Source organism: Hyalella azteca, unplaced genomic scaffold (genome assembly GCF_000764305.2).
Source record: "Hyalella azteca isolate HAZT.00-mixed unplaced genomic scaffold, Hazt_2.0.2 contig2464, whole genome shotgun sequence".
Classification (NCBI taxonomy): Eukaryota; Metazoa; Arthropoda; class Malacostraca; order Amphipoda; family Hyalellidae; genus Hyalella; species Hyalella azteca.
In genome coordinates this window covers 184,519-208,171 of record NW_025932737.1, presented here as the reverse complement: position 1 = coordinate 208,171, position 23,653 = coordinate 184,519, and the positions used below count along the sequence as shown (strand labels likewise).

General features: G+C 38.5%; 1 protein-coding gene across 1 annotated transcript in view; it reads left to right on the top strand.

Moving 5' to 3' along the window:
- LOC108679212 (formin-like protein) overlaps positions 1 to 23,653 on the top strand; it is a gene marked incomplete at its 5' end in the record, with an annotated part of 40,189 nt that overhangs the window by 5,902 nt on the left and 10,634 nt on the right. Inside the window, 8 exon segments of the mRNA XM_047885577.1 lie at positions 17,079 to 17,222; positions 17,859 to 17,975; positions 18,511 to 18,627; positions 19,700 to 19,817; positions 19,884 to 19,941; positions 20,669 to 20,858; positions 21,560 to 21,779; positions 22,727 to 22,854. Of these exon segments, the coding sequence (XP_047741533.1) occupies positions 17,079 to 17,222; positions 17,859 to 17,975; positions 18,511 to 18,627; positions 19,700 to 19,817; positions 19,884 to 19,941; positions 20,669 to 20,858; positions 21,560 to 21,779; positions 22,727 to 22,854 (1,092 nt within the window).

The following is a 23,653-nucleotide window of genomic DNA, read 5'->3' as shown; positions in this document are numbered from 1 at the left end:
AGTCTTTAAAGTAATGAATAATAGTCTTTAAAGTAATACTTTGCAATGTCTTTAAAGTAATGAATGGGCGGTATCACCTGTTCATATATATTATTTGCGAAGCTACAAATAGCAAGAATATTACTGTTTTTTCAGCCGCGCAATTGTCTTTGTAACCGAATTGTCAGCTTTCATTTGACACCCTTATAATTTGTTTCGAGACCTCTTTTTAGTATAAAATGCACATTTCACCGCAAGCGCTTTCCATTACAACGAGCAATTAATGGAATAATTTCCATTCCGATACGATTAATTTTGTAGCAAAGCATGAAGAGTGATTTAAATGCCACATTTATTATATATTGGTTATCCCGGTTCCACATCATATAGTTATACGAATAGCAGCCATTACGTCGCGCGCTAGTTTTGTCGTAACTCCGTAGCTCGCACATCGCTGTGTCGCTCGTACGTCTTCTCACCGTTCAGCCGAGATTTGTGTGCAGTTGCTGCAGATGTTCCCAATGACCCCATGCAGTATCGGCAGATCGTCTCTATTGAGCTTATTTTATTCCTATTTGATGTATGTTACTATTTATGTAAACGTTTATAAACCTTGTTTGGTTGAATTGATCTGATTTGTGTAGAATAATCTTGATTAGACTTTCTACGATCAATGCTATCTGAAAACATTCAGATGTTAAATAGTGCTCCATCTTATGGGCCGACTACTTATAAAGGGGGAGATGATCTACCGCTAAATTGTCTAAGTACAGATGAATTGAACAAAAGTTTACATTTCAATGTCCGTAATAATGATGCTAATTTTTCTTCATGACATGTGCTACCTTTTCTTAACTAGGTATCTTAATAGCAGGGTGTGAGTGCACATATTCAGATTAAATTTAACGTAATTTAACTGTTACTTCGGCATTGCAACTGTCATCAATCAATATGCAAATAACAAGCTGAAATACTCAAGCGTTACTCTACTTCGCTCTGCTCATCGTTTGGTCGCTCTTGCATTGAATTTGGTGCTGATCAAGCAAGCGTGTTGCTTTCAAGGCCACCACGGATCTACGAATGTTTTTCTTCTTTTCCACGGCAGTTTTTCGTCGAAGTCTGCAGCGTCGGCGATGACATCATGCTTTAGCAAGCACAGGAGTAATATAAATAGGTAGTTTCTGGCAAGTGGTTTAAATTTTAGCTTATTTACATGCCGTATTTTTCGTGTTCAAAGATTCTATCTTCTTTGTTCCTAATTGTCATCTGTCGTCACAACCAGCGCAAGAGACAAATTCTACGTACGATTAAATACACTTGATTAATTGATGGAACAACTAAAGAGATTGACCATAATTTCCATTAAATCTATAGGAGCGGTTATTTAACTCCCGCGTCTTCTAGTTAGGTTATTTATTATTATATATATTTATATAATTATTATATATTATTTATTATTTATATATTATTTAACTCCCCCGACTCTCTTTACCAGGACCAGGGCCTATATACTTTCCAAAAAAGTTAAGAGATCGTAAGTTCATCAGCCAATCATTGACAGTCTTTTAAGCAAAATCCACCCTTCATAAATAAGAAAAAAGAGCGTAAGTACTTACGTTCACTTAGCGAGTTTTGAAAGTAAGGCCCCTGGTTATTAAAGGCATTAACGACTGTTATTGTATCCGTATTTATATAGATAAGGTTAACCCTCTGTCCACTGGCGGTATGAAATCAAGCAACGTCTGTCTTTGGCTCGAAAAGTTGTTAAAGTGAGCGAGGATCTGTGAAGGGAGACATGAACGCTAAAGGCCAAAGCTCATTCCCTATCAGCTGCGTGAGCCTTCAAGGCGCTACACGTCCGCGTTCCCGAGGAACTTCATTCAATTAGAACGACAGTGGCTTTTTCTTACACCTTGTGGGTTACCAGGAGTTTTTATTCTCTGATCTTTTGTTCGGTGTTTTCCATTGTCTCTTCATTGATCGTATGCCGATCTAAAACGTGGCCCGAGATGTTGGTCTTAATTATCACATGCAGTGACTTATTTCCCTATATTTTTCCTGTTTTTCACTGTGAATTGAATTATCTGCATACTTTAGTTGAGTCTTCTTCTTGAATGAAAACTTTTCTCGATGCCTGAGTGTCGTCCGGTGCATATACATGGTGATCAATATCTATCGATTCAAATTCATTGACAAAAATGCAGCTTAAAATTTATTGATAATTAGTGCCTAAAATATTTACTCAATATAACTTTAATTAGAATACTGGTATTCTGGCGACGCTTAGAAAAGTACTTACAAGAAGTGATGAATTGCACGCTGGGGTGTGAGGTCGCTGCAAAACTCACCAGAAGATTTACCTGAAGTAAATAACTCAAATTTTGCTTTTCGTTCTTTAGCCATAGTTTAATTTACCCTCCTGAAATTATAAAGAAGTAATTAGAAAGTTGTAGAAGTCATGAAACATGGGAAAACGTGCCAAAGATATAATTTAGAACTAATTATAATGGCAAATATTAATTATCATGTATTAACTTCTTTATTGTATCGTAGTACATAGTTATAATATAATTAGAAAGCAACTCGTATTACGGAAAACGTTCATTTGCATCCGAAGACTTGCCAGTCAGTGATGCTCCGCGTGTCAGCACCTTGATGCAGTAATTGATGAACTGCATCACCAATTTGATGTACTATATCACCAGTGCTGATGTGTGCCGTGCAACACGTGATGTACTACAGTACATCACCAGTGCTGATGTACAGACGATTTTTTAACAATAACAGACCGCCTTGCTAGATTATATCCTAAGATACATACATCAGCAGCGCTATTATGTTTTTTCAGACATAATAGGTTCTCTTTTTGCCGTTAAGTTTACTAACTCTTTTTAATCGGCATTGCTGTTGTTCTATTTTTCATTTAGCCAAAAAACCAACCTAGACACTTTTATTTCTTTTAAAGTTTATTATCTAAATTATATATATATATATATTGCGTGATTAATTGACCCCTTTTCTCGCTCCTCATACTATGTTACGTTTTTCCCCGTATATCCCTTGATTACAGCCAATATTCGATCATTTATTTAGTAGTCATTCTCCTGAATGACGTCATGGTTGCATGTGTGGTGATCGAACGCTAGTGTGGCGTGATCCAAGTGATGCATATAACTGCGTTAGTTTAACCTAACCTATCCGTTGATGGATGTTATATATAACTTGGGAAATGTTGGCAGGCATTGTTGATGGCAATGTCTTTGTTGGACTAATTGATCGATCAAGTGTTTGACTAATTGATCGATCAAGTGTTTGACTAATTGATCAAGATTTAATTAATACAAAGCCTATTGGACCTGTAAGAGCAAGAGATGAACTCAGAGGACATCCCGTGCAAGACATCCGATGCATTTTAGAGGACATCGTGTACAAAACTAGTGATGCGTGCAGCGTGATGTCATGCTAGCCGTGACTATGTCGAGGCATGATGTCATGCTGTCCGTGCAAGCCATGTAGCGTGATGAGACGCTAGCAGAATATCATAGCACCATGCTATGCTGGATCTGTAGCATGACTTGGTGTAATCATGCTATCGTATAGCATGATGCCATGCCTCGCCTAAAAGAATGACGTCATGAGTATCAGCGAGTTGCAGTCGTGTGTGTCAAGGCATCCTTGCCTGCCTCGCTACACATGTATAGCTGTGTCCTGCATGACTCATACACGCGTCTCTAGGAACCGGTTCAGGTCCGAGGACACTTTCCTGCCTCAGGATACAGCGTGCACGTCGTAACCTTATGCACACGTACCATTTACCTACACGTCGCACCATTTGCCTACACGTCGTGCCCTTTGTGCAGACGTCGTACCCTTTGTGCACACGTCGTACCCTTTGTGCACATATGACTTCCGGGCATCGTTAAATTACGTAATTTTACGTTCACCGCATCTGAGGTTAGGTTTCAGATAGCATAGTTCTGTTCCAAAATTTATCGTCCTTCGACAAGTGACCGTTCGACCGAGGGCTGGTTCGACCCACGGCCTAGATACGGACGGCTTGAAGTGTTGAAGGCTACGTTCCGGAAGGCAGGAATCATGATGGTCCATTACATCCAGGGCAGTGGTGGTCTTCGGCAGGCGACCCCAATGGGTATTATGGATACAACGTAAACTAAAGCTAAACTATACTAAAAAATCTTCAACCTAAAATTACTCTACTTACAATCTAAATATACGAAATGTATGACCGAGGTACAGTGATGATAGGCGCACAGATTAAGAATGCGTGTCTTAAGAAAATTATTCAGTTCTATGTACAGTTTTACACATGAATTTAAACGCAATCGAACATTACTCTTCATTGAAATACAGATGTAAGTTGAGCATAATTCGTGTGTCATTAAAGTTGATTGGAACTCTTTTGATATTGAAGCAAAGTATGTGAATGTCAGCAATTCAATAAAAACGATTAACATATGTGTCGAAACGGAAAGATATCGCATTACTAAAAAAAACAGATGAAAAGCGGTTACTAGACAGATAAACGAGTCATATAGTCAAGCGTGCAACATAAAATCAGAAGCACAAGAGAAAGTTTAAAAAACAAAATGAAACTTTTAATCTATTTAATGAACATCAAAATTAAAAACCTGAAAAATAATCCTCTAAAAATGGGATTCCAACAAGAAATCAATATCGCCTATCTATTCCTTTGTTATCAAGAAGGTTGTAAACTTTTCTAAAACCTAAAATAAATTTTTTATTAAACAACTTCGTTGAACCGCAGTCTCGCTTGCCACCAGCATCGTCATGTGGTGTCTCATGCCTGCACCAGCATCGTCATGTGGTGCTGTCTCTTATACACATCTAGATGTGTATAAGAGACAGACACGTCGTACCATTTGTGCACACGTCGTACCATTTGTGCACACGTCGTACCATTTGCCTGCAAGTTTGTGTAGGCAAATGTCCTAAATTTCTGTCCTACGGGAGTTGATCATACCTTCTATCCCGGCGCTTCGTTTATGGTGCTGATAATAATACCAAGAGTCACAGTGAATCAGTCCTTTTTTCAAAAATTTTGAGAATTTTATGTATATTGGTGATTTTCCTGCTGCACGTACTCGCCCTCCAGTACTGAAAAAGATTGTATGTGCTCATCAGAAGCAACTCTTGTTGCTCAATGGAAATAATTTCGTAGCTGATGTATATTGCTGATAGTTCGTTTTCCATTCTAAAGCTAAAGTTTTTATTGATAGGTGGCGACTTGATTGTGATAGCGACGCACTTGTCTTTTACAGTGAATTGATTACGTAAGCAGAATCGGTGTTGTCTGCCATGTTATATTTTAGATCTCCAACTGTCATCAGTCCAGATATGCATTATTTTTTTTGTCTTTGAAATTACCATGGTCGGAACTCCGCTTCCGTTCCTATGTTCCTTCCGTTCTCCGATGCATGAACAAAACCCACGGTGGTGTGGGACTGAGCCTTTGTGCTGTGCTTGGACTAAACGGTTCGTTGTAATGACATGCAAAGTGTGTGAGTTCCATTATTGTTTTGGACTGAACCGAATCGTTTATTCGCGTCCACGGTTGCTTTTATTGCTGAATAAATTGGGAGATTTTATTTATAAGCGTCCGTCTCAACTAGCGAAAAAGATTCGCGTGGTGAGCGCGAAGTCAAAAAATATCGATGGTTCTAATGCTACTAATTCCGTTAGGAAACTAATAGCTAGTCTTATGTTCTATTTGAGATGACGAGGCTGGATGCGCAAGCTTTAGTGCGATGCAATCGTACTGAGGTAGTGCAGGCATGACACTATACACGATATAAGAGCCATTCAGCATACTACTGCCTGGAATATGTATTTTGTGTGTAAAGGAGATGAAAGGGGTACGCTCTTTTTGACCTAACGTGACTCAGTACTTCACCATTTAAGCACGAGATGAAGATAGCTGGGTTAGTGTGCAGCTACGACAGTAGTGCATGGTCGTGTTATTCTTCTATTTCGTACATGTACGTTAACTATGCACATGCGTACGTGTGTTTACATGTACGTTAACTATGCGCATGCGTATGTGTGTTTAATAGAACGCAAGTGCATATTCTTCTATTTCGTACATGTACGTTAAATCTATACATGCGTGCATGAGTCTAATAGAACGCAAGTGCTGAACCCGAACTGTACACTTGTGCTCACAAAACTCGTGCAGCGCCAGAAGCTATGCGCACTGTGCTCAGTGCTTCCATTCAAAACATTTTATAGAAAATAGTGTACGTCGATGATAATTATTCATTATCTTTAATTTCATGGATGTTCATTTTGTATAATCAGTCCTCTTTCACGTTTTTCCTTTGCTGAGTGCAAAAATTACATCCGATTTATGAGCTTACTTATTATTTGTTCTCAAAATAATGGAGTAGGTTAATGTTTTACGCCTCAACTAGTTTCCTCTGATCTTCAGTGGCCCACAGTCGCATTTTTCTGCATATTTCCTTGACTCTCAGCAATTTATAAATATGCAAATCTCAACAATTTATTAGGATGTGATAGCTTTATCCGACATCAGAGTGACTGCTTTGTGGGTCCTGATGAATATACTTTATTGTTTTATTAATTCTGCCAACACTTTTACACGCATTGCCCCTACGTCACAGGAAAACGTTGTGTCACACTTCATCTGCGTAATTTCCTTGTACTTCTCTGCCACTTAGGATGTGCCGACGGTTCTATCCTGTCCCGGCGATGACTTTTAACCTGGCGGATATTCGGGAGCGTCTTGCATCCGCTCGTACGCGTCTCGCGTGATGTCACTGCTTCTTTATCCTCAATGATTTGGCAGACGCATCGTATGCATACTTTACAATTACAATTGTGATTGTCACATTAGAAAACTTCTATAGGGAGTGGAGTATCTTTTTTTTTAAATAGTATTTATAGAAATTCATTTCGCCAATGAAAGTTGAAGTTATCTGCGTATCGAAACATATGCTGGCAATCGAATAAGTTTAGCATTGCATCAGGCACGAACATAACTGGCTTAGTTTATGTGACCAGATCTTTTTCTACCTCAAATCTCAATTAGTCTATTCAAGGAAACCGCATAATGCTTCCTCTTTAAGTTTTAATGCAAAAAGAAGATCGTTAAAGAAGAGCAAGCCCCATGAAATGAATCGTTTGTTCATTTCATGTGACTTGAGTCAAAACATGTCGTTTTGCTCATAAGCACACCGGTTGCTCAAGATGAAAATGTGCATCATCACTCATGACTGGATTTTGCTTCGCAGTCTTTGTTTTTGAATATAGATTGCATAAAGCAGTCTATATTGAAAAGAGAGCAAAAGATGAACTGTATGGTTACATACCCTATATATGCACCGCACGACACTTGGGCATCGAGAGAAGCTCTTATTAAACCGCACTCAAGACATCAAATACGCCTTTTGATGTCTGTTGGATATACTCGTATTTCAATAGTGGTGTCAATTTGTGTGGCTGCGTCACTGAAAACACTTCGATTTTGGTCTGAAAAAATAACGGCTGATTGAATTGTATTAGACAGCACTAGGACCTGTAAGTTACTCCATTGTCTCAGGACGTATCACAGTTATGGGTATTAAAAATTCAACTAAAGTCCTTCTTACCAGAGTCATAGTAATGTGATTTTCTCAGATTTTCTTGATTATTTTTGGGACATAATTCATTTGTCACGAAATCAACATCGCCGTGTTGTAAAGTAGTTCCAAATGTTGGTCCAAAATACGCTAATGTATTTACACAATGTTTGGTTTCACATTCAACTTTTATGTTAATAATTTGCATGCTATAGTTTTCTTTAGTTGGAATATAAATGTTTTTTTTTAAATCATCAATATTTCTCCTTTTTCGTTAAAAGCGGTTAGCTCTCCATCCATGAAGCCTTCTCAGCCTCACGTATTCCTAAAATTTTTCTTTCAGTACTGGAAATAAATTTCTACTAAAAAACAAAAAAAGGTATTTTCCAGAGATCGACAGCATATATATATGTAGAACTTGGAGATTCGTGCAGCTATTGAAATCATTTTCATCAACAGTTTATGTCGAAATAAATTGCAGAATTGCACTGCTTCATTCAGCTATTTGACCTAGATTTTTTATGGCTTGGATTTGAACCTGGGCGAACTAAGAGTCAGTCTCGAGTGCTTGTAATTTAATCCTTACATTGACATTGCCTTTGATTCTTCCGATGCTCGAAGAATTACGGTATCACTGTTACCAGGGCCTATACTATCAAAAAAAAGTTAAGAGATCGTAAGTCAATCATTGACGGCCTTTCAAGCAAAATCCACCAATTATAGACAAGAAAATAGAGCGTAAGTACGTACTTACGTTCACTTAGCGAGTTATGAAAGTGTGGCCCCAGGTGCGATACCCGTGAGAAACTCCTGTAAAAGTTACGCCGCAGCTTGTAACCTGCATCACCGGGGTCTCCATAAACGCTTTGAAAGTCATAGCAATGGATTGGCCTGTACTTTGATTTGAGAAGTATTATATTCAATTTAAAATATTTTATTTATTTATTTAAGTCGATGATAAGCTTATCAACTATTAGTTACTGGCACGGACTCGGCTGGATAAATTGTTACGGTTTGAACACGACTATGACGCGACGTTAAGCTATGATTGCCGAACTGAATGCGTATCGCTCAGTCAATGCAGCACCAACGTGCAAATAACTCGTGCATGTCTTCCGAAAATATGTCCTACTCACAATATATTCCGGGTATGTTCATTGCGGCTTTGCTGTCTTGTGCACCAGATGCGTGAGCGCTGTCTGTTATCTACTGTCTCCGTTTTTATGATATAGATCCACATTATTCTAGAACGCGATATTTACCATTACTCAATCATATTTGTTGTACGCCTGATGCGATCAGTTATTTGTGCGTTCTGAATGCAAGTTGTTTTATTGCTCACTTGATCACTTTTTCTTGTCTAAAGTCCATCGCACTTGATTTTCATTTCCCTGCATTACACTTTCACTATCATTTTTATAATTTGTAATTTTCATCAATTTTTGTGATTGTTGCTGCATGTGTTATTTGTGCGCGTCATAGTATTGTTCCTTTAATGTGATATGCTTTCTCCTTGTCTATTTTTTTAAACTTCACTGGCGATGGCGATATTACAATGATTTCTCGCAACTTTCGTGGTTCTCATTACCGCTTAATTTCAACTACTTGGAGACATTTTAGATGCCATTTGTAAGTTAAACTGCCGCTGTTTGGCGTCGTGGTTGCAGTTGTTGGAGGTCATAATTACAGTTACTTGAGTGGCGACTGCAGCTGCATGCGTGCGTGTGCCTGCAGGCATTGCATGTAGTCGGACGAGGACCTCGTACGTGCTAACTGCACGTCAGGAAACGTCAATTGAAACCACAACCAAGCTCTATTGTCAATAATTGCTGTCGCCTCCTGTCTCTCTAACACTTCATACCTCTTCTACAGTTATATATCCGTCTGTTCTACACTGTCTCTGCGTTTTCTTACTGAATACCTTTCGCTGTCCATTTGCAGTACCGGTACACATCCGGAAGCAATAAACTTATTCACATGCAAATATCATATGTTCATTGAAACAGACGTTGCGTCTCCTTATTTTCATCCTGACCCTCATGGCATCCTACCACGCTTGCCCGCCTGCTTTCCAGGTCGTAAAGCTTGTAACGATGACCCTTTATTTTCTGAAGAGCTCATGACACCGACGGCTTGTTAGACGGTGGCTTGCATGCCCTCACATGATGATTACCCTCTTATTTCCGATGCCTTCATATGTTATGTGATGCCGTTACATTGTTCCCTCACGTTATGTACCCATGCTTGATGAATACTCTTGCAATCTGAGAATGCTCATGCATTCAATTACTTCACGTGCTGGGTAATTTTATCTGCTGGGTATCCTCCCTGCGGTGTGATGTACGGAAGCATGGGAGCACATGATGGATAGTGGACGTGTTTGAAACCCTCGTTAATTCAATGCCTCTACATTCTGTCACAGTGTCACATGGTGTTAAAATCTTTTATTACTAATGGTACTAATACTAATTAACTAATACTAATGGAACTAATAATGGTAATAAGTAGTACTAATACTACTTACTTTATTACTAATGTTACCATTAGTACGTTACGTTAGTCACGTTATTAATGTTACCCTCACCCGCGATTGACCCAATACGAGGTAGGGTATATATCAGGCTTTAACTGCTCTTATGTACTGGATACCCTGACGCTAAATCTAAGAGTATTTCAATTTAGCATTCATCATTTACGAACTTCCTTCAGTTGATGGTGTAGCAGTTTTTTGTCTCGACGTTTCTAACTTCGTTTTTGAGTTCATCAAGATTGTATGGATTGAATAAAATATTTTTTCGTGTTTATACGTTAGAGTGTAGTATTTTCAAATGAAAAATCATTTCAAGCGTATCATGTGATATTATGTGAATTGAATTAGTCAACGGCAGTTTTCTCCTTGCCGTTGATTGAACTTAACGCATTTAAATCTTCTTTGCAGTGTCGTTTTCAGACACGTTGATCGGTGGCTGACCGCGCGTCCGCGTTCGCCGTTTGTGGTTGCCGATGTGACGCTCAGTCTAGGCACGCGCCAGGACTTAGTTATGTCTTTTTACCCGGCATTCATTACCTATATTTGTTGTGAGAATTTAGGTCGAACTGGGAACGTTCATCTGTTAGTAAATAGCCATAAAATTATCAATAATTCGTAGCATTTGTAGAATATGGCACAGTAGCCTGCGCTGCTTTTCCATTAACTCTCCTGCCCTGAGCATACTACTGTGTAGAAAGTTTTAAGCGTACATAATATACCCATAAATGGCCAATTTAATGGAAGTAACGGAAGCCCGAGTAAAGCTTTTCGTCGTCTCTTCTTCGCTAAAAATGCGATGAAATTAATCAGCGTGGTGTCAGTTCCCGTATGGTCGATGGATCGTATGCCAGTAGAAGTCATAGTGTGGAATTTGCACACGTATGATTGCCGATGTCTCGTCCGTATGAATAATGGATCAGACGGCAGCGAAAGTTCAGTGTGGTGCTAGTACCCGTATATGATGGCCCACGTCCTGCCCGTATGAACGATGGATCGGATGGCATCGAAAGTTCGGCCCTTACCCGTGCCCGTGTGATGGCCCACGTCCCGCCCGTATGAACGATAGGCAGCGAAAGTTCGGCCCGTACCAGTGCCCGTATGATGGCCCCGTCCCGCCCGTATGAACGATAGGCATCGAAAGTTCGGCCCGTACCAGTACCCGTATGATGGCCGATCGATCGCCCGTATGTACGATGGATGGGATGGCAGGGAAAGTTAAGCGTCGCCTGGGGCGCAGGTGTAGCGCCGCGTCTTCTCCTTATACGGCGACGCGGCCGCTTGCGCCCGCCGGACGGATGAGACGGCTTTCCAGGATTGCGTGTACTGGCGACTGTGATTCGCGTTCATGTGCTTGTTGTTCTTATTTCAGCTGTATTTAATGAAAAAGTCTTTATTTTCCTCAATCTGTTCTAGAATTGGACGACTTTCCAGGATTGCGTGTACTGGCGACTGTGATTCGCGTTCATGCGCTTGTGGTTCTTATTTCAGCTGTATTTAATGAAAAAGTCTTTATTTTCCTCAATCTGTTCTAGTATTGGACGACTTTCCAGGATTGCGAGTACTGGCGACTGTGATTCGCGTTCATGCGCTTGTTGTTCTTATTTCATCAGTATTTAATGCGAGAATTAAAGTGCCGCCTTTATTTTCTTCACTCTGTTTTAGTATTGGACCGCATTGTTTTTCCTTCGCTGTATGTATTTTGAACCGCTTGTAATCGTAAAAAAAAAATCCGTGGTTATTTTTATTTTATTTTTTTTTTTTTGACTAGCATTTAAATATATTAAGGATTTTACTTCTGCATCGTTTGTTGTTTCGAATTCATGGAACCATCATTAGGTATATTTTAAATTTATAGGAGTTGTTTTCATTCGTTCAGTTCTTCATCCGTCGCTAATACGTTGATTATGCACTTGTTAAAATAATCACTTTCATCATGTTTATAAGTTCGTTTTGATATTCTTTGTTTACTGCAATATACCATATATCTTTTGCCCAAATTTACAGAGAGAGGGGCATCGTTCACATGATTTCTATATTCAAATTTTTTCTTGTACGTGATTTTTTAGAACTACTGATTTTTAAAACTACTACCGTACCGTGATTTTTTTTGGAACACATTCTTACTTATCTAGCGTTGAGAATGTGGTCGCAGGTCACGCGCGTGTCGGCACAAGACGCGTGTTGTGTTCTCGAGGAAGCATCCGGGCGTGGCTGCTAAACCTATCCTGGTATTCCAAGTCTCGGATTTTTTTTTCGAGGATAAGCAAGTTCCGCAAATTCTTGCTTCTTTTGCAGTAGTTTAATACTTTAATTATTGTTTTGTTAACTATCCGCTTTTACTTGCATTTACATATCTCACTTACATGTATACTACGGATATAAAGATCCTAATACTAATACTTGTACTGGACGATCAATATTTATCGGTAAAATTAATTCAAAATTAAATGCATGGTTACTACTAATGTGCAACTTAACTCGTAATTCTTTGTAGTGAATTTTATAATTTTTGCTCTCTGAAATGTAACTTAACATCATCAAGAAATAATATTATTTAATATTAATTGTAGAGTTATTCAATGCATGAAAATCTAGTGATGTTAGCAGGGAATTGAATATCCTAGCATGCAATTCATGCCTCGTATGTATATAAATCCTAGTGGTCCTATTCACAGTGTCTTACCACTGATTCTAATGCCGGACTTATTAAATTAATGTTCTTTCTACTCAAGTATTCATTTTTTAATTTTATTTTCTTGTATTTTAAATTATAGGCTACATTTCGCGAATAGAGGGTTTGTATCTTTAATGATTAATAGTTTATTCATTGCGTTTCCTCGTTCAAGAGATATTTTTTATGGTGCATGCTTCAATTATTTATTCCTATAAAGTTTATCAGATCACTGTTGATGGCACCACTTCTTTTCACTGCGCAGATCGTGGAGCGTAATAACAGACTGAAGGATGAGTATGAAATGAGTTGTAATCAGTTTTATATTAGACATTTAACATGTAATATAGAGATATTACATGTTAAAATTATGTCTAAAATAAAATTGATTACAACTTATTTCATACCTACTCATCCTTCAGCTTTTTGGCTTCTAACCGAAAGATGAAGTGTTCAGTGGCGAAATGAGCAGGTCAAAAATAGAAACACATAGGCTTTGTAAAGAAACATTATATTTTTACGTCTTATATTAGTATTATTATTATTATTATTATTAAAAAGTATTATTATTATTATTATTATTAAAAAGTATTATTATCATTATTATTATTTTTATTTTATTATCTATGATTTTTCCTAGATGCTTGAAGGTTAAGTGAAGCTACTTGAGATACGTAGTAGAAATTGTGAATTTGTATGTATATATCCATCTTCCATAATACAAATATCCCTAAACAATACAGACGGCATAATTGAACATTCTGTGAGCAGCTCTGACGTTAGATGTTCTTAATAATGTCGGTGTTCTTCATTTTATCGGTAAAATCTTCATTGAATATCTTATCTTTTATTTCGAATTTGCTGTGTTTTGTTCTCTACTAGCTCTCCTACAGTGTGCAGTTGTCCGTAATGACTCCTCATTCTTACCTGCCGTTCTCATTAACATAACAATATACTATTGTAGCAAGGTTCTAATTTTGCTAATTGCTGCTATAGTGCGTTAGATTCTGTGGCCAGGAGACTTGAAGAACTTCCGATGAGGTTACACAGTCCGTTTTATCGTGTGCTTCTTGTCTTTCCTTCGTCGGATGGAAAAACTCTCGATATTTTTATTTCCTGAATTAAGTGCCCCTTCTTTATCAATGTTTTTGGGTTTTGTGACGTCGAACTCTTGACCTGGTAGTATTTCCGATGAAATCAAAGAATGCGTTTGATGATTAACATGTTTTCCGGGAAATGTCTTATCTTCTGAGCAAAGCAATCGCTTATCAGCACTTGAGATTTAAATCGCACTCAAGATAAGCGTCGCCACGATAACACTGTAGTGGTGCATACAGGAATTTGAGATTCTGCTAGCCATGATTCACATTCGTTCACGTCATTCTCATTTTGAATGATGTCAGAAATTACGCATGTACGCTCTGCTTCAGTTCTTATCCGTCCCGACCGGAGCTGACGTACATTTTCAAAACAATGTATTGTAAATCAAGGAGCTGACGTACGCTTTTAATAAAATATATTGTAAACCAAGGTGCTGACGTACGCTTTTAATACGATGTATTTTAAACCTAGGAGCTGACTTACGTTTTTAATACAATGCATTGGAAACTAAGGAGCTGAGGTACGCTTTTAATACACTGTATTGTAAACAAATTAGAAGTCCGATATCCATCGAGGAATGTTCAATGTTCGTCTTATTTCCCCGAAAAATGAAAGTAACTTCACCTTAGATATACTACATTGATTTTAAGTGAAGGAACTTTCAAATGTTGGGTTTAAGTAACTTTAATTTTCTTGAGAAAAAATGTAAAATCATTGAAATTTAATACGTCAAGATGTCAAGGTATATTACGCCGGTGAGTGAAGTTCCGAAATGGCGCGGGTAGGTCGCACTCTGTCACACTTCATGGGCTTATCGCTTCACTGATTATATATTATTGAACAGAAACCACGCGTATGAAAGTAACTAATCGACAGCATTATAAGAATGTCTTGCTGTTGCAATACATTTTCCTTGCTAAATATTATTAGGTTTTTTTTTCTTTCCATTTTAATTTTTTTAATTGAACCTTGAATGTGGGCGTCAGACAACACGATCATGTTAATTCCAGCTATTTTTTATCTTTTATTCGAATTATATAAGTTATCATTAATGATGAATCTCATTTTCATGCACCTAGTTGTCTTAAACTGGCCTGCACACATCCCAACTTGATATCGAGACTATCTATATCACACTTGCATTGATCTTTCAATCACAAACCAGGTAAACGCCTCGCAGTACTGCATAATAATTTTATTAATTAATTCTCCTACAAATTCATGAAAACACGAGGCCTTGCTGTCTTCACAATCAAATTATCCTTTTTGGGGCTCTTCCAAGTAGATATTTTTAATTTTTACTCCAGATTAGAGCTCGTACATATTTTCCATAATAACACAATCATCGCCATTTAACTTCATGTCCATCGATCTTAAGTCTCTAAGCTACGTCATTAAAATTGAATACCTATCTCATGCAGAACACATTCACCAGACGCTCAAACTTTAAATTTGAGTTGCCTCTGCTCCCTTGTTTGCTGTTTGTGGGAATTTCGTACTTGATGATTCCACAAGGATAGCCGTTATTGTCGTCATTGCTACGTATAAAAAAAACACGGTGTGTTTTGCTACGTAGGTGTGTTTCTTTTGCTACGGTGTCCCAAAAACACACGGTATAGCGACCCGTGCTGAGCGTCTGCATGGAGGCGCTATACGTCACGACTGACATTCTTCTGACATTAGCGAGGGAGCCGGGACGGACAATTGGCATTTGCTGTCATTTTTAAAGCAAACCGAAACATATCATGCTGCCTTATACGTGCATACGACATTTTTAATGTACTCTATGTGATTAATTTTTGAGTTCTTTTATTATAATATTGTATGCGTCCATTTTCCAGCAATTGTCTTTTTGGACAATCGGACCTTTTATTACTCCATTCCTTTCTCGAATATAATAATTTATCGGGCAATCATTGACGGTTCATAAGTTCAATAATGTTGGACAATTAGTGACGAGAATATTGACTTAATTTTCTAGTTTGCATTTTGAATTTTAGTCATCGATGAACTTGCTCCGTGATAGTCAACAAAGCGAACCGGCAGGCACGAAAAAAATTCGTGCTGCCAGCTTCGATGGAATTTCCATTTAAATCGTATTTATTTTCGTTCCTTAACAAAACCGATTAAGCCAGCGCTTTTTCCTAACTTTTACGTAATGCTGCGTGCCCCGATAAGCTTAGAATTCAACTGTAAATCGACATCTATGCAGATTTTAATAACTATACGTACATATATTTTTATTTTCCTGTGTTGAAAAATGTTGTTATAAAGCTGTAATTTATTTGTGCAGTACAAATATTTTTTTATTTTCCGATGTAGACAAATGTTTTAAGGCGGTAATTTATTTGTGCAGTACAAATATTTTTTATTTTCCTATGTGGAGAAATGTTGTTATAAAAGCGGTAATTTATTTGTGCAGTACAAATATTTTTTATTTTCCTATGTGGAGAAATGTTGTTATAAAGCTGTAATTTATTTGTGCAGTACAAATATTTTTTATTTTCCTATGTGGAGAAATGTTGTTTNGCCAAGACTGCTTCCATATCGAGTTTATGGTGAGCAAAGAGCGCCATAATACAGTACCTCTGCAGCCCAGACTGCTTCCATATCGAGTTTATGGTGAGCAAAGAGCGCCATAATACAGTACCTCTGCAGCCCAGACTGCTTCCATATCGAGTTTATGGTGAGCAAAAAGCGGAGTAATTATATGCGGCAGGGAAATGTGACCGGAGGACTGCATTGCCAATCCAGACCGTGACTCCGTCTGTAATAGTCCATATATTACAGCAAATCGAAATTTTTTCTCATAACTTGACAGCTCTAAATGTCAGTTCAATACCCCTGACTTAGGGAAATCCTTATACCGGTACGTCAGAGTAGTTACTAGTTCCTCTCGCTCTTCGTCTACCGCAGTTTCTGATCTGCGTTTTAATATACATGAAAAATTATTGTGTATACAGGCGATTTTTGATTATTTTAGAGAATGAGTTTTGAACGTCCTCCTTTACTCCCAATGCCTATTTTCAAAAAAATGTTTACATGCTCACTACCGTCGCACCTAGCCATGAAAATATCCCTTTTAACCAGGAAGTTCTTGAATTATTTTGATTATGCTTCCAACTTCGCATCGAACTTGATACTGAATTTGAGTACAATTAATGTTTTTTTCCCTGTGCAGGTGTCGTGTATGCAATTTGTTAACATTGTTGTACATAGCGTAGAAGATATGAACTTCCGAGTGCACCTACAGTACGAGTTCTCTCGTCTGGGTCTCGATGAGTATCTCTACAGACTACGTAACACTGAGAGCGAAGAACTGCACGTAAGTCCACAGCAATTTATTACACGCTTCAATTCAATTACTTTTTTATTTATTAACGAGAATCTCTACAGACTTCAAGAACTTCCAATATTTTTACTCGGGTTCAAACTGAAATTTTTTTTACATTTCATGTTTATGGTAACTTTGAATGAAGATGATGCAGCGAAATTCATTTAGCTCGAGTCGATCTGTTTGGACGGCCATATTAAATTGTGTAAGGATTTCATATTATAAGCTAATATTAGTCACTATTAGCGGAAATTTCAGGAGTTTTTAAAGCAACAAATGATCTCTTTTAGTTTTTGTTAACGAATCTAGATCATAGTTTTGAACATTGTTATTTAATATGAGACATTATGCGTTATATTTTTGTTAATGTCGCATTATGCTTTCAATTCAAGTAAATTTATTTTGAGATAAAACAACTCATTTAAGTCAAAAATTACCCACTTTTGTTTTCAGTCTTAGAATGGAGAGAATTTCTAACAACTTCTGTGTTTTTTGCGCACAATTATCGTCCTATGGTCTCTTGTCTAGTATTCGACGGGCAAAGCAAGCTTTATGAGTAGTTGACCACGGGAGAAACTATTCAGTTTTAAATATTGAATTTACACATACACGTTTGTTGTGTTGCAGGTTCAGATCTGTGCGTACCTGGACAACGTGTTCGACGTCGCTGCTCTGATGGAGGACAGCGAGACCAAGACTGCGGCGCTCGAGAGGCTGCATGACACCGAGGAAGAACTGGCCCACGTAAGACAAGCAAAACTTACTTAGATAATTACAATCTGGGCCTATACTTTCAGAAAAAGTTAAGAGATCGTAAGTTCATCAGCCAATCATTGACGGCCTTTCGAGTAAGATCCACCAATCACAGACAAGAAAATAGAGCGTAAGCGTTTGCAGTCCCAAAGTTCACTTAGCGAGATTTGAATGTATGGCCCCTGGAAGTTACATTGCTTGGTAGCTGAAGTATTTAATCTCAATTGATTTGATAATTGAGCTCTGCTCTACTCATCATATGTATCGCTCAATAATGGGTATTATCACATTACGAGATTCATGTTGCCTTCTCTATTATCATCTTGAGTTGACATTTCGTACAATAGGTGCACAGTAGCTCGATAAATGATTACAATGATGTGTTCTTCTGAAGCGTAATCATAGGAATTCTTCTACTAACGTTTTGCTTTTACAACGCGCTTTGTTCGTAATGCTCTTGCTACGCATATTTTTGAGAACTCAAGACATGAGAGTACATAACTACATATCTATGTGCTATTTCCAGACAATTGAACGGCTACGAGAAAGTGAAGCATCATGGCTCGCCAAGTCCGTGGAGTTGGAGTCTGAGTTAGAGGAGCTGAAGAGAGCAAACCAGGAGCTGCGCGAGACAAATAACCAGGTGAGCTTAGCCCTCAGTCTGGTGAGAGCAACACTCGTTACAAGGGGCCGTAATATCAAAAATAATTAAGAGTTCGTTATTTGGGGCCGTTACGGTATATAAAATAATTATGAGTTCGTTACTTGGAGCCGTAATATCAAAAATAATTAAGAGTTCGTTATTTGGTCCGTAAAATAAAAAAAATTACGAGTTCGTTATTTGGGCCGTAAAATAAAAAATAATTACGAGTTCGTTATTTGGGGCCGTAAAATAAAAAATAATTAAGAGTTCGTGTTTGGGGCCGTAATATAAAAAGTAATTATGAGTTCATTGTTTCGTCAGCTAATGACTGACAGGTATTAAAAGCTAAGCCCATCAATTACAGACGAGAAGTCACCAGCTACGTATACTAAAGCGAGTTTAGATGGTACGGCACCAAGCCTTTATTTACGAATGGCATCGACGATGGTTAATGTGTGCCTAGATAATGGGTTAAGCTTCTCATTATAGTACATAGAGCATTATTTCGTTCGTAATTCAAGGAGAATTCTTGAACGTCGATGCAAGAGCAGCTAGGATTAAGTTAAAGAAATTTAACTAATCTCATGAAGAATGTTAAATAATCTGCACATTTCTATATCATCGAGTCTAATCTTGTTTGTTATCTTATCCTTTGAAATGTTCCCTATCTTTATCCTCTATAACTCTATAAATTTGTCTTCTAATCCTTACCCTGATGAAGTAATGGTTTCATCTATCCCGCCATCGCCCGCCACCCCCTCTCCTATTAGAATAGAATAGAAGTGTCGGCACTGAAGAAATAGGCCCATGGCCTGTTGCCGATTCTTGTTCATAGAATATAATAGAAGTGTCGGCACTGAAGAAATAGGCCCATGGCCTGTTGCCGATTCTTGAACTTTTCGTGACTTGATTCACAAGGGATCCGGCCTTTAGAACCCGATCTTTCCATAACTGACGATTGATTGAGATAGCTGCTAGACTTCCATTACTGACGATTGATTGATTGATCTTTCCATAACTGACGATTGATTGAGATAGCTGCTGAACTTATTACCTAACTGTCCCCCGTCAGGTGCTGGCGGAGGTGACGACGCTACGACGCACGGCCACGCAGCGAGAGGAGGAGAACAGACAGCAGCAGTCCAAACTCGAGTACAAGATCCAGCACCTCGAGACCCTCAGCCGCTCCGGTACACACTTATAATCACTTATAACCACTTATAACACATTTATAACTTATAACACACTTATAACAGGCAGCAGCAGTCCAAACTCGAGTACAAGATCCAGCACCTCGAGACCCTCAGCCGCTCCGCTACACACTTATAATCACTTCATCAGTTTAGCAGTGATAAGTGAAGGCTTAAACTACAGTTATACGCACTAGATGTTGATGTGTGCTTTTGAACCGCCTCGTTGGCGTTTCAAACATACCGCCGTTTGAACATACCGCGTGGCCTCTGAGTGTCTACAAATGATCTCAGCTTGAGCCTACGAGATTAAGGCCTACGATACCGAGACTGAGGGAACGAAATGTAGGCGTCGCACCAGCGAAGCCGTCCGCAAATGCTGATGATATCATTAATTCCTGCCGTGACTTCGAAACTTATGCTTGGTGTTCCTGCGATAATTTTCTTGTTTTTGGTTTTGTTCCATTTACTGAGTTGGTACATTCTTAGTTTATAATATTATCTATTTCAAAAGTCTTTTAAAATGATTACTAATACTTAACTGATATTCAGTGTATTCCTCCTACACACTCGTCATGTAAAGAAAGAGGAAATAAGTTCCATTTTAATTAATATCGATTTTTTACTCTATAATTAAAATCCATACAATATCTATGTTCGAGTGTTAGCGCTGTTAGGCCGCGCAAACGATTTTACTGTGTTTACATTTGAAATATTTCTATTATCTAATGTATTATCATGTATCATTCTATTATCTAATGTATCATTATATTATCTTTATTCATGATTTTATTCCTAGAATTTTAAATCTCCTTATTAAAAAATTAATGCCCCACCCCCGTCCCCCCTCAGGTTCGTCTTCTCTCAATGGCAGTACCTCGTCTTCCCCCAAAACCTCCCCCCATAGGGGGCATCAGAGGACCGCCCCCCATGCCGGGCAAAGGAGAGTTACACTCCATGGATGCCATGACCATCAAGAAGAAGGTCGCCACCAAGTACAAGCTGCCCACCCTCAACTGGGTCGCGCTCAAGCCCAACCAGGTTAGTTAAGTGTCGTGGTTTACTTACTTTACTTTTAGGGTTAGTCAAGTGGCATGGTTTACTTACTTTACTTTAGTGGTGGCATTTTGGCTCAAGCCCAACCAGGTTAGTCAAGTGTCATGGTTTACTTTACTTCTAGATGGCATTTTGGCTCAAGCCCAACCAGGTTAGTCAAGTGCCGTGGTTTACCGTCAAACGGGGTAATAAGGGACGGGCGGGGTAATAAGGGACAGTCCTCTGACATTTCGTATAAATGTTGTAGCAGCTAAACTAATTAAAGTATTGTACAACTAATAATAGTGGCATAAAGTTCAACATTTTTCCTATCTAAGTAGCATACAGCAACTTGAAAAATCATACATTTACTACCTCTAAAAAACCCTGCAAAAAAGTGTGAAAAATGAGATTTTTTAAAAGTACCTCTGCTCAGGTCTGTACCAAAAATAAATATTTGACGTATTAAAAAATTTTACTTACATAAAAGTTGCACACAGGTGTTGGCTTAAAAACGTGATTGACAGAATTTGCATAGCTCATTCCAAGCAAAAATGGCAGCCATTTCTGCAGGACGGGGTAATAAGAGACACCCCCCGGGGGTAATAAGGGCCACCTCTAAAAACGCATTTACAGTAGAACCTCAAGTTTTCATATCCACGTCTCAGTTTACCGCTCCGTGTTTGACGCTAGCGCCAACGTTGCAGGTACGCGGGACGGTTTTCAACGACTTGGACGACGAGAAGCTATTTTGTGTGATTGACTTCGCTGCGTTCGAGGAGGAATTCAAGATTGGTCCTAACGTTGGGCTCCTGCTTGCTAACGGCGACTCGACTGAAGTGGATTCCCTATCCGCGTTCGGCAGCAAACGCTTCAAGAAACCTGAACTTACTTCCTTAATGGAGCACACGCGACTCAGGAATGTCGGTGAGTCATGAAATTAAACTTTGTTGGAGTTATTCCTTCTGCTACATTGGTGGTCTATAAAAAAATCTTACTATCTAAATAATTTCTTAATCGTTTACTTACGCATGTACGACCAGACCAGAAAACGGCTGCACAAGTACATTCTTTTTATCAAGTTATGAGTTATTTCTTGAGTAGTAGTTATTCTCTCACAGTTTTTGAGTAGTTGTTCTGTTATACTATACGATTTTCTTTTAAATTTACCCATACCATCTTTCCACAAACTCAGGTCTACGTATTTCAGCAAGTGTAAACTCGAATCTTGCACGGAAGGACGGTTCGGAGTGAGCGAGACTGAATAAGCGGGTTTAGAGCGGGTGGTCGACATTCGAATAAGTGATCGAGTTCTTAGGAAACGTTTTATGGAATTTTCTAATCGAATACCGACCGATTGGGTCGCCTTTAAATGCTTTCGAAAAACGGTTTGCCATCATTTGTTTTTGACTCTATCATATCTGCCATCAATGTTCCGTGTGCTGGGGCCCTTAAAGTCAATACCGCCACGCCAATTGACATTCTAATGATATTTGTACGACGCTTCCATCATAGATAATGTTTGTGGTTTGTTCTTTTCTGCTATTGTTGCGAACTAGGACGACTTCTGTTTAAGGTTCCCATGGCAGTGGCTCTCAAGCATTATCTTAATTTTGCCGAATTTAACATAGAATAGAAGTGACGGCACTGAAGAAATAGATCCATGGCCTGTTGCCATAACCCGAAACTCTTGTTAACCTTCCCCCTAATGCTGTCAACATTGATAACAACCGCTGAATTGGAGCACTGAAAATATTAGCGCTCACTACACCCGTATGTTGGATAAAACTACGGTACCCTATGGGGTAATTAATCCCCATTTTGTTTGGGACTGCATTAAATTGTAAGATGTTCAATATGTGTATCTGTTGCAGCCATCTCGCGCCGCAAGCTCGAGCTGAGCGTCGAGACCGTCACGCGCGCCGTCAACTCCCTGGACCTGAAGACGCTGCATCTCGACAACGTGGAGCTTCTGCAGCGCATGGTTCCTACTGATACTGAGGTATTGTTCCTTTATATTAAACAATACAATACCTTCTCTGAGGACTTGATTAGACAGATACTGAGGTATTATTCCTTCACATTAAACGATACAATACCTTCTCTGAGGACTTGATTAGACAGATACTGAGGTATTATTCCTTCACATTAAACGATACAATACCTTCAGGTGCTGAGGTATTGTTCCTGCATACTAACGATAAAATACCTTCAGATACTGAGGTATTGTTCCTGTGTACTAACGATAAAATACCTTCAGATACTGAGGTATTGTTCCTCCATACTAAACGATACAATACCTTCAGATAATAAGGTATTATTCCTGTATACTAACAATACAATACCTTCTCTGAGGACTTGATTAGACAGATACTGAGGTATTATTCCTGCATACAAAATAGTACCTTCTCTGTGGACTTGACTAGACCAATGCTGAGGTGTTAATTCTGCAAACAAAAAGTATAATACCATTGGAACTCTCTGTCTACGTGGTTAATTCTTCCTCACTCAGAAATAAGTTATTGCAAGGACTTGAATATTAGTTGGGGGAGCTTCTGTGATGCAAGCTAGTGATAAAAAATGGGTACCCTATTAATCCACGTATTGTTAAGTATTCATAGAGTATTTTATTGATGCTTCATTGATAACAATTGTGTGTTGTTTCCTAGACTGTAATAATTTATGCGTTCAGGTCACTTTGAATGTCCTTATCACTCAAAAATTTCATGTTATTATCAAGTTTGTTATACCATCTTGTTGAAATTCCTCGGCTTTATATGGAAACCTACAAGCTGGAATTT